This window comes from Ursus arctos, unplaced genomic scaffold, assembly GCF_023065955.2.
Source record: "Ursus arctos isolate Adak ecotype North America unplaced genomic scaffold, UrsArc2.0 scaffold_34, whole genome shotgun sequence".
Taxonomy (NCBI): domain Eukaryota; kingdom Metazoa; phylum Chordata; class Mammalia; order Carnivora; family Ursidae; genus Ursus; species Ursus arctos.
In genome coordinates, this window is record NW_026623030.1 from 4,120,987 (window position 1) to 4,137,720 (window position 16,734).

At 43.1% G+C, this 16,734-nt stretch overlaps 1 protein-coding gene across 9 annotated transcripts in view; it reads right to left on the reverse strand.

Moving 5' to 3' along the window:
- Positions 1–16,734, reverse strand: part of CLTCL1 (clathrin heavy chain like 1) — a 93,757-nt gene that overhangs the window by 39,198 nt on the left and 37,825 nt on the right. For 7 of the 9 annotated variants that reach the window (XM_057305832.1, XM_057305829.1, XM_057305831.1 and 4 more), the window contains exons 5-15: positions 16,254–16,367; positions 13,203–13,376; positions 12,292–12,489; positions 9,262–9,462; positions 9,021–9,173; positions 8,092–8,214; positions 6,415–6,552; positions 3,702–3,866; positions 2,958–3,138; positions 1,450–1,613; positions 198–323 (exon numbers count right to left, since the gene is read on the reverse strand). In XM_057305832.1, the coding sequence (XP_057161815.1) occupies positions 198–323; positions 1,450–1,613; positions 2,958–3,138; positions 3,702–3,866; positions 6,415–6,552; positions 8,092–8,214; positions 9,021–9,173; positions 9,262–9,462; positions 12,292–12,489; positions 13,203–13,376; positions 16,254–16,367 (1,737 nt within the window). The remainder of the gene's footprint in view (positions 1–197; positions 324–1,449; positions 1,614–2,957; positions 3,139–3,701; positions 3,867–6,414; positions 6,553–8,091; positions 8,215–9,020; positions 9,174–9,261; positions 9,463–12,291; positions 12,490–13,202; positions 13,377–16,253; positions 16,368–16,734) is intronic. The other 2 variants (XM_057305835.1, XM_057305834.1) reach the window with 1 other exon arrangement.

Here is a 16,734-nt window from a genome sequence, read left to right on the forward strand (position 1 = left end):
GCAGCCTCTAAAAATGTCTATTGCTTAAGCCATGCAGTCTGTGGTATTCTGCTATGGCAGCCCAAGCTATAATACTACCAGTCTCAGACACATTCAGGGGTCAGAGGCAGTCTCTCAGGTATAGACTATTACCACCAATCAAGGCACAAAGGCAGCCGGGTGTCACCTGGAGCCGGCAGTGATGGTCCCAGTAGTACCTTCTGAACGTAGATCTCGATGTACTTCTGCAGGTTGTTGCGGTACAAGTACAGGACGAGGTCATGGACAAAGTCAAACCGATCACACACGATGATGAGGGGAAGCTGGTCTGTGAGCTTGGCCTCCTGCGAATTGGGAAAGCACAGAAATAAGGCAGGCAGTGAAGACCCCCCAGAGCCAGACTGCAGGGACCATGAATCAGCACAGAGATGGCACTGCTTCCATAGAGAGTGGCCCCAAGGAGACCCAGGATGAGACTTTGTTCTAGATATGCTATTGTTTTAAGGTATTTGCTTTTGGGGATATAGTGTTTGCCTTGGGAAACAAGTAACAGAAAGATAATACTACTTGGTTAAAGAAGAAAAGAACTCTGTTAAATCTGGCAATAACATCGCAAATTGGTCCAAAAGCAAGTATCTTCTGGGTTAAGACAAGCAGCTCATTATGTATAAATCTGACCCAGACCCAGCAGCAGAGAGTGTAGGCTACTTTCGAGAACACCTGCCAATAAGGGCTGCCTTTCTGGACAAGCAACCATACTCCATGGAACATCAGCCATCAGTGCAGGGGGCTGCCCCCCACTCCACAGTCTACTGAAATAATGCCTCCGCTCATTTGGCCATACGTGCATGACACATCTCAGGTGCCCTTGCACCCTTGCAGTTCTGAGTGTGGCCACGTGACCTAGTTTCCTCTAATGGAATGGGAATCGAAATGCCACATGCCACCTGCAGTCTCACCCATAAAAACCACCAGTGCCGGCTCCTCTGGACTCTTTCCTTCTTCCAGTTGACTGGGAAGGCAACATTCAAGGAGGTATGCTGAAGATGGCAAAGCAGCCACCAGCCTGATCCTTGAGAGATGGTGGGAAAGAAAGCCACCCCACTTAGCTCCACATCCACCCCCGTCTGTGCATGAGGAAGAAAGACCCTTCTTGCTTTTTATGCCCCTAGCACTGAGTAGCTTATTTGCTTCTATAGACTTTCCCAACCTAATTAACAGGGGCACAGTTGGGATGTTGTTGAAACATAATGCAGCAATAAGCCAACTCCCTCTACTCACACATCAGATAATTAAGAGCGCGGGGTCTAGGACTGTAAAATGAGCAGTGGCCTCCTCCAAGAACTTTAGGCGAATTTAGAGCAGCTAAGGACCCAGGGAACACTGATGGAGAAAAAGCCAGCTTTCTAACTCTTAGGCAGCTGCCTGATGGTTTGCTTAAGGAAGGAGGTGACACCTGGACACACTTACCTTCAGAAAGTTCTTCACCCGTTCTGGGTTGTAGCAATTACTCTCCCGGCATATCCTCTCCACCTCCTTGATCTGCCCCGTCTTACAGGCAGCCTGAATGTATTTCAAGTGCACGTCCGGATCTTGGCTGAAGTTTACAATAGAGCCGAGGAAGTAGAAGAGGCCTACAAAGAGAGATTGTTCCATCTTACGCCCTCATAATATCTACCTGCCTTTTCCATAGTCGAAGTCCACCTGCCCTTGGTGGTCCAGCCCACAACAGCAATGCTCCACTCTCCCAGCTCACACAGCCCACTCGCAACTTACAAAATCTATGTGAAGTTCTTCTGCTTTGGCGTCTCCCTCAAATAGCTAGTCAGATTTCCATGAAATTTGGGAGGTATATCTGAGATGTTCTGATGTGAAATACTTTGCGTGTGTGTATGTGGAATCCTTCTGGGGCCCAGGCACACCCTAGGAGGTCATCTTCAAGAATAATTCAAACTGAGGTAACCTAAGAGGGCTGTGTGACTGCTACTCTAAAAAGACAAACCAGGAAGAGAGGAAAGCAGAGGCTTTCAGTGGGAGCCTCCAAACAGTCTGCTCCCTGACACTGAGCTGCCGCCACACATGGAACCACTGTGGACTGGGGTGCAAGGTGACTCAGAGAGCACCAATATTCATCAGAAACTGACCACCTCCTGACTCTCACAGGAGCCAGCCAGGAGGTGCTGGTGACAAGAACAGATTAGGTTACTCCAGAGAAAACCACTTTCCCTGAGGAGGTCTTTGGGGGGGAAGGAACCAGAACCCTGAAGGCAGACAGTTCCCACCAACCTTACTCTACTGCCATCTCCCCACTCACGTAACCTAATTGCTGCTGCAGCCTTTCCCGCGATGGCGTCTTCTGGCAAGATGGGCAGCTCTCTGAAGGCAGGTCTTACCTTCGCTCCTCCAACATCCCAGCCTCACTAGGCCCAGGACAGTGGCTTAATACCTCGCTGGACAAATGCTCAGTTTCTATCCCTGCCCTAGCCTGACCCAGCAGACCCCACCTGGGAAAGCCATCCCTCCACCAGCACATTCTCAGTGTGATGCCCACAAGGAAGCAGAGGAAGCCAACTCCAGTTAGGCCTGCCAGCCCAACAATCACACACCGCTGAGCCTCCATGGGGCTCTTACTCAGAGGAAGCCAAAGGGGCTGCCCTCTCAGGGCCATGCACTCCAGCGCTATCGGCCAGGTTTTCTGGTGAACACTCAGCAGAATGTGTGACAAAGATGCTCAGCTCCACAGAGGCTCCAGGGAATCGACGGGGATTCTAAGCATCCCCACCCCAATACCAACCAGCCAACTGCTTCCTTTGCAAATGCCAAAAAAGCTACAAAGCTGGGTAACACACACCAAACAGCAGAAATCTTCTGCCGTTGACCAACACGTCGGCCTGCCCTGAAGGAAGACTCTGAGGGCGGGCAGGCAGACACCGACACCTGCGGGGGAGGTGCAGTTGGCTAGAGGCTGTGAAATTTACCTTCATAACTCTTGAAGGATTCAAAGAGCTCCACCAGGGACTGTGTGCCCAGCTGCTCGTGGTACTTGGAGGCCACCTGCACACACAGCTGAAGGTTCTGTCTGATGCTGGCAGACAGCAGAGCATGAAGACACGCCAAAGAATCCTCCACTGACAAGGAGCCAAAGAAGCTGACGAGCCACTGGGAAGCAAGAAAGAGTTTGTCCACAGCTAAGTAACATCCCAGATGCAGCCAACACTGGCAACATAACTGGATCAATTTTTCCCACTGAATGTGAAAAATATAAAGAATCTTCCCTTAAAAGGACTGAAAAGCAACTATCTCTTGTGGTAAAAAGTGGAAGCGAGGAGTTAACTTCAGACACTAACCTCAACTATTCAACAAGCTGTCACAGAACCTGCAACACCTCACAGTTGATACAAAAACCTATCCTGTAAATGGAATGCGATACCAATTAGCTTCTACTAACGGTTTATACAACCCTGCTAGAGCTGTCGTGGTTAACAGGTTCTCTCTTTTGGGCTAAGTCAAAGGTAGACGATGGAAAGAAAGAGGTAATGTGAGCCTAGCTGAGTGGGTGAGCAAGTGGAGCTTGTGTGTGGGCTGAATGAGAATGGTGTGTAGCAGCGACGAGGCTCATGCCACACTCCCACAACCACAGACACAGGGAAATTTTGGGAGCATGTGAACCTAATGACAGGTGGTGTCATCCACCACAGGAGTGCCCCAAAGGTGCGCCATACCTCGGGATTGAGGAGGTGAGTGTGGACCACAGCCCTCTTGATGTCGTAGAGGTCAGTGTAGTGCTCCAGTGCGCGCTGCAGGAGGCCTGCCTTTTCACAGAGCTGGGCGATGTGTGCCCGATCATAATGAGTAAACATCTGATTTCCAAGAATGGCATCTGCAACCTATGAAACGGTGAGGTCAGGAAGAAAGCTTGAACTGTGGCAATAACTTTTTAGGCGTAGCGGCTCAAACGACCCCCCCGCCCCAGGGCACAGCTCCAGAAAGTACTCACAGGAGAGAGGGGCTTTACCAGATCCAGGTCCTTGCCCACCTCCAAGCAGAGCCCTAGCCAACCTTCCCCAAGTCACCTGAGGCTCTTCAAACAAGGCTCTGTCCTCCTAGGGTGCAGAGTCGGGTATGTATAGAAGGCTAAGGCTCTGCCCTAAAGCATGCTACTGGGATAAGGCCAGGCTACTGTTGTGGCTTTTCAGCCATCATATTTGGACAGTTTTCTATGGCAAGTCAAGGTCAATGTGAGGGCATGAGTCTACGAAGACTTCCTTCTTTAATGAGCTCAATCCTTAGACTAGCAACAGTTACAATTAGACCTGGAAGTAACAAATCTCTAAACTTCTCAATTTGGTTAAAGGCAGAATTAGGTGTGTGTGTGTTTTTGGGGGGAGTATGTTTGAAAAACAACTAACACTCCTGGAAAGAATTCTGATGAGGCTTAATATCATCTTTAAATAAGCAACCTCTGGACTAAGAATGAGTGAGTCAACAAGCAACCTTGCTGCCTTGTTAAATGATCTGACCCTCAGTATCTATTAGTGAGTCTTGATGAGACATGCTCCTGGGTGTCACCCAGTACACTCTTTCCCATTCCTTCCAGGATATGGAGCACCAACCAAGCATACAGTGACCACAGACCTAGTCTAATCTCATGCTGCTCCAGGGTAATGCACACTCTGGGGTCCCTAGAGAGGAAATAATCCAAACCAAGTGCTGAGAGCAGAGTTTTGTAATATCTGGAACTTATCTGATGCTCCCCACCCTGTTTTCTTCAGACCTCACTGCTCCTTACTATTCTCTTTTTTTAAAAAAAGTGTCCCCCTTATTATAGCAATAGTGTCATTTAAAAAACTCAGAAAACACAGATAAGCCAAGAAAGAAAATATCATCCAGACTCTGACATAAAGAGAAGACTGCCCCAATGTTTCGGGTGTTGTGCCCAGCTGTGCCCCATCAAGGCTGCCCCTCTTTTGGGTTTGGGCTCTTCTTAGGGTCTATCTGCTCAGTTCCTGAGTGGTGTTTAGTTCCTGTTTCAAAGCTCGTTTATTAAAAGCTGTCATATATAATCACTAAGTCGTAAGATTTCAACAGAACACCAAATAGCAAATTAATAGCACTTTTGTTTCCTAGAGGTGGGATATGACCCACAAAAGAGCAGCTAACTCGTGGATTGGAATAACCTGAAATCACAGAAAATATAATTAACATAGTGTGTCCTAATCACAAAAACAATACATAATTATAAAGAAAAAGAAACTGGAAGACAAATAAGTAAAGAACAAAGTGAACTATGATCCTGTCCACTCAGACAACTGTGGTTAACAGCTTGATGTAAATTTCTCCAAACTCCTTTCCTCCATACATATCCAAAATTAATCCAAAAAAGCATATACATATGATTTAACATCCCCCCCAACTTTCAGTTCAAGAAATGCCCCACCACAATGAGCCACCACTTCACACCCATTTAGGATAGCTATTATTTTTTTAAAAAACACACACAGAAAATGACAAGTGTTGGCAAACATATGAAGAAATTGGAACCCTCGTACACTGTAGTAGGAATATCAAATGGTGTAACTGCTTGGAATACAGTATGGTGGTACCTCAACAAGTTACATACAGAATTCCACTTCTGGTGTATGTCCCAAAGAGCTGAAAACAGGAACTTAAACTGATACCTGCACACCAACATTCACAGCAGCACTATCTGCAACAGCTACGAGGTGAAAGCAACCCAGTGTCCACTAACAAATAATGGATAAACAAAATGTGGTATACACATAAATAATGGAATATTATTCAGACATAAAAAGGAATGAAATTCTAATCTATGCTACAACATGAATGAATCCTGAAAACAATATGTTAAATGAAATAAGCCAAACAAAAGGACAAATATCATATGAATCCACTTATATGAAATATCTAGAACAGGCAAATTCATAGAAAAGGTAAGTAGAATAGGGGGTTACCAAGGGCTGGGGGATGGAATGGGGAGTTATCGCTTAATGGGTACAGGTTTTCTGTTCGTGATGATAAAAAGTTCTGGAAATATCTAGTGGTAACGGTTGCACAATAATGTGAATGTACTTAATGCCACTTAAATGTGCACTTAAAAATGGTTAAAATAGTAAATTTTGTTATGTATACTTTACCACAGTGAAGAAAATAAGAGAAAAGAAAAGAAGAACGAGAAGAACAGAACAGGAAAGAAAAGAAAAGAAAAAAGAAAAGAAAAGATGCCCCAACTGTAATTGTTTCTATGGAAGTTCTATACCATGGATTCTGAAAATCTCTTGTAGGAAGGTCCTAGAGAATGTCCGTTGAAGCACGAGCACATCCTAGGCCAAAGGCACTGTGTTTAGGTGTGCAAGTCCCACACACAAGTGAAACAGGTCATTTGTCCCTTGGTTTCAGCCTAGAAACGGCACTTGCCTGGGGTGCATGAATCAGGTTCATCTCCAATAGGCGAGTCTGGAGGTGCCCCTCAGCTGGGAGATTATTTTTCAAGGCATCCAACAAGAAGGAAGTACACTGCTGAATTAAACTGTTTTCCATGAAAACATCTACAATCTGAAAGAGATAGCAAGCCACATTTACCCAAAGGAAATGGCTTTTATTTTCCTATTCAAATAGTTCCTGAAATTGAATCTCATTTAGAAACTCAGTAATTAGTTCCTTCCTTTGCATTTTTAAAAAGTTTTTCTTTCTTTCTTTTAGTAATCTCTACATCCAACATGGGGCTCAAACTCAAGACCCTGAGATCAAGAGTCTTCTGAGTAAGCCAGTAAGGCGCCCCTACATTTTCTTTTATTATCAAAATTCAAGTAATTCATGGCCATTATTTATTAGGTAATTTTGTGAAATTATATCACCCATGTCGTACTCACCAACAGGGCATTTTACTCAAGTAGATCAAAGGAAGTACTTTTATCAGTGTGAATCCCCCAAATTCTCTGAAGTGATTCAAGCAATCTTAACAATCCATTACTTAATCAACACCTATTGTCTAGTCCTTATACTCTCGTTATTCAGGCACAGTTAGGAAAATGCAAACACCGACTTAGATACCAATCATTAGTTAAATAGATATTAAAGAATAAGCCTTAATACAAAGTGAAATCTAGGTAATGAACTTAATGACTGTGTAACTGTTTTCATGTTTAAAGTACAAGAAAAAAGTTTATATTAAAAATACTTTAGACGGCACCTGGGTGGCTCAGTTGGTTAAGTGCCTTCAGCTTGGGTGTAATCCCAGGGTCCTGGGATCAAGTCCCGCATTGGGCTCCCTGCTCAGTGGGGAGTCTGCTTCTCCCTCCCTCTGCCTGTTGCTCCCCCTGCTTGTGCGCTTGCTCTCTCTAATAAATTTTTAAAAATACTTTAAAAATATGAAATATAATCCAGATGTAATCTGGAGTTTTCTTTCCCCTTGAGATCTACGTAAATTTGGCTCAAACCCCTTAATCATGATCTCCAAAATCCCTGCAAATTCCACGATGTATATAAACCCACTATGATTGCACTTATCTGTACCGGTTGTTGGTTTTGCCTTGCTTCAAGCTTTGTTACATATCCTGTATTACTCAGAGCCCCTTGTACACAGCTTACTGAAGGTGACTGGACATGTGTTTATAGCTAAACACTAACTACGTTAGGCTAAAGTAAGCTTCGTGTTCACCTAACTGCAGGTTAGCCAGACCCTCCACAAGATGAAAGTCTGCAGGCTCGAAAACACTCACCATAACCAGGTACACAGGCAGAGTTCAGGGGGCCTCAGTCAACAGAGGATAATGAGGTGGGGCTGGGGGTGGGGCTACCATTCTCAAATGACATCCTCACTCCCCACCACCAACCACCACACAAAGAATTAAGATCCTCACAACTTGACACAAGAATCCTCTAAAATACTTCAAAACAAATGTAAATGACAGGTATTCAAACAATAAAAGACTAGAAGACAAGCTCCCCTGGTACATCAGATTTTTTAAAACTGGAACATTACTAGCAGACAAAGAAAAGAACAAGACACTGGTAAGCGAAAAACAAAAGAGAATCTTCTTGATAGTCATACAAGCCACAAAAACCTGTCCCAAACCACCAACTGATGCTCACCTGGTCAGTGTTGGCCAATGGCTCTTCCTCTCGCACTAGCATTTGAGAAAACTGCAGGCCCTGGTCTGGACTGACCCTCATCACACTCCTCAGCAAAAAGATCCAGTCTGGGACACAGCCGACCTAGGGGCAAGGGAACATTCAACAGAAAAATAAACAAAACACCTTGAATGGTTAAAAAAAAAAAAAAAAAGCTCCCATCCTTTGTTTTGAACTTGTGTTTACAGAGAAACGAGGAGCAATATCAGCATGTGTACATGCTGGGCCTGTGCCGAACACAGCATCCACCTTGATGTGATGATGCTGTGTACGTGGAGGTGCAGTCAACTACACAAACAGCCAGGACCACAAAGAAGTCACCCCAACCAGTGTGCCAGCTCTGACCAACACCCAGCACACAGGCCAGTGAGCTTTGGGAACAAGCTGCAGGGGAAGCCTGATGAAACATGGGTTTAACACACAGTTGGTGCTGAGGGGGATGAGGAAGAAGGGAGATAAAGAACAAGATAAAATTACAGAAGGGGCGCCTGGGTGGCTCAGTTGGTTAAGCATCTGCCTTCGGCTCAGGTCATGATCCCAGGGTCCTAGGATCGAGCCCCACTTTGGGCTCCCTGCTCAATGGAGAGTCTGCTTCTCCCTCTGACCCTCCTTCATGCTCTGCTCTCTCTTGCTACCTCTCTCTCTCCCAAATAAATAAAATCTTTAAAAAAAATTATAGGAAAATCCCCAGCTGGAAGAGAACCACAAGGACCGTAAACATGAGAATAAAATAGGATCCTCATCACTGAATGACAGATGCTAACAGCAACACCAGCAACTCACACTAGAGCACTTCCATAGAAGGAAAGGTATTTTATAAACTTCAGAATCAGCAACCACTCACCACAAATTAATTCTCTGTGAAATGCTAATGGTTAGGCATGCATTACCTTTTTGGCATAGAGGACAATCTTCTGGAATTGGCCTGTTTCTGCAAAACACTGGATAACTTTGCTTGGCACATTCGCCCGAAGATACACACTCAGAGCAAGTGTGGGGTCAGCAGTTTTGACCAAATCTCCAAGTTCTTCTGAACACTCCAGCTGTGGTGTGCCAAAGAGGGCAAGATTAGGACCAGACCTGTGAGCTCATTTTCAAACTGTGCTGAGGGTTGTGATTTCGTGTTTGTACCTTATCTTCTTTCAGCCACTTTTCTAAGAGTTGCTTGCGTCCCTGCTGAAGCACTGGACGGCAAAGTTCTAAGGATTCAAGTTTATTGAGCTGACCCTGGTCAAGCAGGATTCCAAAGTACTGGAGCAAAGGAGAGGCCTGCCCAGGCTGGGCGGGAATACTCTGGAACTTCCGAACTGTGTCACTGGTACGTAAGACTCCCTGATGACAAATGGAAATGGAAGTTGTTATGTTATAATCACAAGCTCCCCCTTTACTTAACCAGCTTGTATTTAAAAAACAAACTGGGGCACCTGGGCGGCTCAGTCCATTAAGTGTCTACCTTAGGCACAAGTCATGATCTCAGGGTCCTGCTTGCAGGGAACCTGCTTCTCCCTCTCCTCCCTGCTTGTGCTCTATTTCTCTTTCTCAAATAAATAAATAAAATCTTAAAAAAAAGTCTGCCAATAGAAATTCCACACTGAATTAATTGTCAGGGTCAGAAAGTCCTCTACCAAGGCAATGGCTTCCACCTTCAGCAAAAACCACAAACACAGGGACGTCTGTGTGGCTCAGTCGGTCGAGTGTCTGCCTTTGGCTCAGGTCATGATCCCGAGGTCCTGGGGTCAAGTCCCACATCAGGCTCCTTGCTCAGTGAGGAGCCTGCTTCTCCCTCTGCCTGCTGCGCTCCTTGCTTGTGCATTCTCTCTCTCTCGCTCTCATTTTCTCTGACAAATACATAAATAAAATCTTAAAAAAAAAAAAAAGACCACAAACACAGTGGGTCTCAGTCCCACAGGTAACTTCTAGCAAGGGTGAGAATTAGGCTTCTAAAACAGCCTTGCAGTAGTGAAGTTCTATGACCATTATATTCTAATTCAAAATACTCAAAGTCCTTTTTTGACTGTTTCCTTGGCTGTGCAGAAGCTTTTTATCTTGATGAAGTCCCACAAGTTCATTTTTTCTTTTGTTTCTCTTGCCTTTGGAGATGTGTCATGAAAAAAAGTTGCTGTGGCCGACGTCAAAGAGGTTACAGCCTATGTTCTCCTCTATGATTTTGATGGATTCCTGCAGCCCACGGAATGGGAGAAGATATTTGCAAATGACACTACAGATAAAAGACTGGTATCCAAGATCTACAAAGAACTTCCCAAACTCAATACACGAGAAACAAATAATCAAATCAAAAAATGGGCAGAAGATATGAACAGGCACTTCTCCAATGAAGACATACAAATGGCTAACAGACACATGAAAAAATGTTCAAAATCATTAGCCATCAGGGAAATTCAAATCAAAACCACATTGAGATACCACCTTACACTAGTTAGAATGGCAAAAATTGACAAGGCAGGAAACAACAAAGGTTGGAGAGGATGTGGAGAAAGGGGATCCTCTTACACTGTTGGTGGGAATGCAAGCTGGTACAGCCACTTTGGAAAACAGTGTGGAGGTCCCTTAAAAAGTTAAAAATAGAGCTACCCTATGATCCAGCAGTTGCACTACTGGGTATTTACCCCAAAGAGACAGACGTAGTGAAGAGAAGGGCCATATGCACCCCAATGTTCATAGCAGCACTGTCCACAATAGCTAAATTGTGGAAGGAGCCGAGATGCCCTTCAACAGATGACTGGATTAAGAAGATGTGGTCCATATATACAACGGAATATTACTCAGCCATCAGAAAGAACGATTACCCAACATTTGCAGCAACATGGACGGGACTGGAGGAGACTATGCTAAGTGAAATAAGTCAAGCAGAGAAAGACAATTATCATATGGTTTCACTCATTTATGGAACATAAGAAATAGGGAGATCGGTAGGAGAAGGAAGAGAAGAATGAAGGGGGGGTGAACAGAAGGGAGAATGAACCACGAGAGACTATGGGCTCTGGGAAACAAACTGAGGACTTCAGAGGGGAGGGGGTAGGGGATTGGGATAGGCAGGTGATGGGTATTAAGGAGGGCACATATTGCTTGGAGCACTGGGTGTTATACGTAAATAATGAATCATGGAACACTACATCAAAAACTAATGAGGTACTGGATAGTGACTAACATAACATAATAAAAAATTATTATTAAAAAAAGATAGACAGGCACACACATACAATGGAATATTACTCAGGCATAAAAAAAGAATGAAATCTTGCCATTTACAATGACATGGATGGAGCTAGAAAGCATAATGCTAAGTGAAATAAGTCAGAAAAAGACAAATACCACATGATTTCACACATCTGTGGAATTTAAGAAAGAAAGAAAGTGAACAAAGAAAAAAAGAGACAAACCAAAAAACAGACTCTTAACTATAGAGAACTAATAGTTACTACAGGGGAGGTGGCTGGGGTGATGGGTGACATAGGTGATGGGGATTAAGAACATACTTATCCTAATGAGCACTGAGTAATGCATAGAATTGCTGGATCACTATATTATACACCTGAAACTAACACTATATGTTAACTACGTTGGAATTTAAATATGTAAATAAACAAATTTAAAACAAAACAAAAACAAAAAAACCCTCAAAATACTCAAAGTCCTGGGTGAAAACTAGAAATGGTTTGCTTGTAAGCATCAATCGAAAGACAGAAAAATCCCTTTCAAGGAGAAGCAACTCAAAACACTTTATCTGCTCAGAAATAGAACTAGGCCCCAGGACAATTTATCCTAATGAAATAAATCAAAGAAAATGCCCTAAGCAGTACTGTTACACTCCAGATGAGTGGAGAAAGTCCAGAGTAGAATGTGACTAAATGAAACGTGGTACAACCACTTGATATATAATATAGTTCTGCATTTTCAATGCTAAGAAGCTGGGTGTGAAATACATATGTGCATAGATAAGAACAGAAAGAGAATTTTTAAAAAATGTTGCAGCAGGATCATGCTTTTCATTGATTTGTCCCATTGTTGTCATGCCATTGGCGCAAAATTTTAAAGCTAAAACAAGTAACAAAACAGTTAAGATACGCCAACATCAGTAATGGAATGCTTTTATAATTTATTTCACTCTCAAACTGGCGCAAAGCATCCGAGGGCCATTACCTTTGGTGCAGACGCTGCTACTTTGGCGGCTTCAGCATAGCTCCCCTGCGCAAAGAGGGTACTGAATTTTCTCACAAATAACTCCTCCGCCCCAGCCAGGTTGCTACGAATGGCCAAACGCAGACCAAGGTCTGGATTCTGAAGCACACTGGTTGCATAATTCACAACGTTATCTTCCTCGACACAAATGGACAGCACCTATAAAGACCCAACAAGTGAGACTGGCCTAACCTAGAAAAGTGCTCCATATATACATACTGCCAACATCCTGCTCGGGGGCACCGCAGTAGCAGCAAAGCTCTAAGGCTCATGCTGGGTATGTCTAAAACATTGGCTCTGACAGTGACAGGATGCACAGGAGCCAAACACCTAATGGCACAAATGGCAGAATACCATGGTAGAGCTCCAGCATGGTCAAGTGAGCAAAATATCATGTTGCATGGACACTAACCAGTGATGCATTCAAGATGACTCACCAAAATGGCCTATTTGGGTGGGTGGAACTGAGAGCTTTTCATCTCAATGTTCTTTTTTTTTAAAGCACAGATTTCCTTCTTTTAACTGTCTTTTTAATTTTAGTTGAGAAAGGTAATTTAGGTAGCATAGTACCTGCTTTTCAACCCTCCCCAATCAACCCGTGCCTGGCCTGAACATGTTAGTGGTGTGTATCACTGTTCCATTGGTAGAAGATTCATGTAGGAAGGGAGCTACTCTTCTCAGAATCAATCCAATGTTAAGAATAGTGCTGTCTCAGAGGTGAAATGATGGTATGAAGGAGAAGGGAGATATGGGTGTAAGTTGAATAACAGGAGCTAACTATATCTGACTACTTTCCTGAAGGAGGAGGAAAAGTTAAGCTCCGGTGCCCAGTGAATGGAAAAGGTGGAAGATGAAACCTCAAAGTTCCATACCTGTCCCTTTTTGTTGACACCGATAATTCCAGAAGTAGGTTCATGTGGAGCAGTGACGAAAATCGTGTCAGCACTAACACGGTTCACGTAGATGCACACGCCAGACTCTAGGTCATACAGATGAAGATAGCCGTACTTCGTGATCAAGTAAATAACACCATGTTTGGCTCCAATCTAGAGAAAGACAGAGGACAACAGGTAGAAAAGTAAGGAGAAGCCACCAAATAGGACAAAAGAGCTCACAAATGATGAAAGAGGACCTTGAGTTCCTTAGCCCAATAGATCATTTATCACTGGTGGGAGCAGAGTGCTGCTGAGACATGGATCCCAAGTTGATTCCAGTCATACCCACTTGAGAACTAGTTTTAAAGCCAGTACTTTCCTTGACTCCTCTCAAATAAAGGTCCAATAAATCAGGCTATTCCATTTGTCTTTCAGGTCTATCTATTTTCTCCTCCACTTCCTTACCAAATCCTTTAGAAAAAGCTTTGAGTTCATAAAATAAGGAGAAAGTTCTGGATAAACTTTTAAAAATTATAAAACCTATTGTAACTTTATTTTTTAACAAGTTTATTTATTTAAGTAATCTCTGTACCCCAAGTGGGGCTTGACCTCATGAACCCAAGATCAAGAGTCACATACTCCTCCAACTGAGCCAGCCAGGCACCCCAAACAGTAATTTTAAAAGTATGATAGTAGTTGGGGCGCCTGCGTGGCTCAGTCATTAAGCGTCTGCCTTCGGCTCAGGGTGTGATCCCTGAGTCCTGGGATCGAGCCCCGCATCAGGCTCCTCTGGTGCAAGCTTGCTTCTTCCTCTCCCACTCCCCCTGCTTGTGTTCCCTCTCTCACTGGCTGTCTCTCTCTCTGTCAAATAAATAAATAAAATCTTAAAAAAAGAAATAAAAGTATGATAGTAAAAAATAAAGTGAGTACCAGCATAGGAAGAAACAGAAACAAACAGAACTTAACTGAGAACCCTGAAAGAGAATCGAACGTATATAAGAATTTAACATGAGTGAACAGATATTTCATATCAGTGGAAAACAGACTTTAACCAGTAAACAATGCTGATATAACCAGCTGGCTATATGGGGAAGGGGGATGAGTGTAAAGAACTGGCTCTTTGGGCAACTGAGTGACTCAGCCAGTTAAGTGTCTGCCTTCAGCTCAGGTCATGATCCTGGGGTCCTGGGATCGAGCCCTACATCAGGCTCCCTACTCAGTGGGGAAGCCTGCTTCTCCCTCTCCCTCTGCCTGCCACTCCCCCTGGTTGTGCTCGCTGTCAAATAAATAAGTAAAATGTTAAAAAAAAAAAAAAAAAAAGAACTGGTTCTTCATCTTATTCTTTAGATCAAAGTAAATTCCAGATGGGTCAAAGATTTTTACATAAAAAGTTAGAAAGTAAAAGAAGCAAATATGGGTGAATATTTTCATCACCTTGGGGTGTAGAATTCTTTTCAAAACATGATACCGAAGCCACACACAAATACAAATCTTCCACAAGGTGGAACACACCACAAATAAACTTTTGCTATGACTAGGGAGGAATATTTATTTGAAACACACCAGGCGCTTAGTATCCAAAAACTACACAGAATTCTTACAAGATAAAGACCCCAAGAGAAAAAATGCCAAGATCAGGAAGAGGCAATTAACAAGATTCATATGAGTGGTAAACCCATCCCATCTTGACAATAATCACAGGAAGAGCATGAACATCGCTGGACACTGTCCAGTAGTTTCACTTGTAGGAGTTTATTCTTGGACTGAGCATTGGACAACAATGCTCCCAGAAGTGTTTACTGTAAACATAATACCCAACGGGGGATAAGTTAGAGATATCCACAGAACAGATGATACAGACGTTAAAATATTATTTACATATATATATATTAATGTACTATATACATTTAATTGGTGTGGGGCGGTCTACGACACAGTTAGAGAAGGTCATAAAGCTGAAGGCCAGTGCCAAGCCATTTCATAAGACTCTATTTGTAGGGATGCCTGGGTGGCTCAGTTGGTTAAGCATCTGCCTTTGGCTCAGGTCATGGTTCCAGGGTCCCGGAATCAAGTCCTGCATTGGGCTCTTTGCTTTTAGCTGTTTTTCCCTCTGCATGCCGTTCCCCCTGCTTGTTCTCTCTCTCTCTGATAAAATAAATAAAATCTTAAAAAAAAAACCCTCTATTTGTATAATCTTCACAAATGCAGGCATACAAAGATACTTCCAAAGGGGCAATCACAATTATCAGTGGGGTAGGATTTCAGTTGCGATTTAATTCTATCATTATGTTTAATGATACTGTTGGAAATTTATGGACAATATATATTTCTCTAAGACAGAAAAAAGGCCAATTTCACTTTGTGGAAAAAATGCATTTGATCACATACCTATTTCCAGAAATCAAGATTAAAAAATTGTCATTTAAAAAAAACAATTAAAAAAGAAATCATCATTAAGTATTGTGAAATATTTGAGAACAGAAAAAAAAGCAAATAGCTAAACCATCCTACAATTATGGTGCATCCCTAAAAATAATGTTTAGTTCTCCAAAATATTAACAAAGAATGTCATACCTTATGTCATACCAAATGCCTATGATGTACTGAGCAAAAGGCCAAAAAGGGAGAGTAAATTGTATGATCTTACATATATAATATGATCCCAATTTTGTTCAGAAAGTATATCTTTTTAAATATGACAAGTAATGAGATCTTTGATATATTTTACATCCAATTGGTTCAGCTACAAAGATTGTTTTCTTCTTTACATTTCCGTACTACAGTGAACATCTAATCTCTTACAATAAGGAAAAGGCCTGGGACTTTGTGGTATGTGAGTTGGACAAAGTCCCTGTTTGTAGAAAAGAGTGCTCCTCTCCAGAGAATGTTAAGACAGCATGAGCTAGAACAGGAGCATCGACGTCATCTTCTCCATGTTCTAGTATAACCATTCAGGCATCTTCTGAAGCACAGGAACCGGCTACCTGCTGTTCCCCTCCCCAAGATCCATATTTGTTCTAACTCATGTAATGGGCAGCACATTCATACCTGCATAGCCACTGGGAAATCAGTCTGAGCCTCTGGAGGGAAAAACACATCCACAGCTTTCTTTACAAAAGGTTGGTTTCCTGCTGCAGGCTGTCCGACTTCAATTATGTGCAACTAGATAAGAGATTCAAGCCAATCTAAGTCAGCATATTGGTGGCAGACTGATGTTAACCAATGCCCAGTGGTAAGCAGAGCCACAGCCCATGCTTTGTAGGGCTAATGATAAAACTTACACTCAAACAAAACAAGACAGTCTCTTGGTTGGAGTGCTCATGCTACTCACTAACCTGCTGCCCATCATCAAGGACACAGGAAAAACCAGCACCGGAAACCCGAGCAACATTTAGTTCCAGCATGTTGGCTGCGTCACTTCTCCCCTCTCTGGGCTTTAGTGTAGAAGCCCATGAAGCAAGGGGCTCTCCTGGACATGGCTCAGGCTAACATAAACCAGTTAGCAGACAAGTTCTCATAATTGAACGCC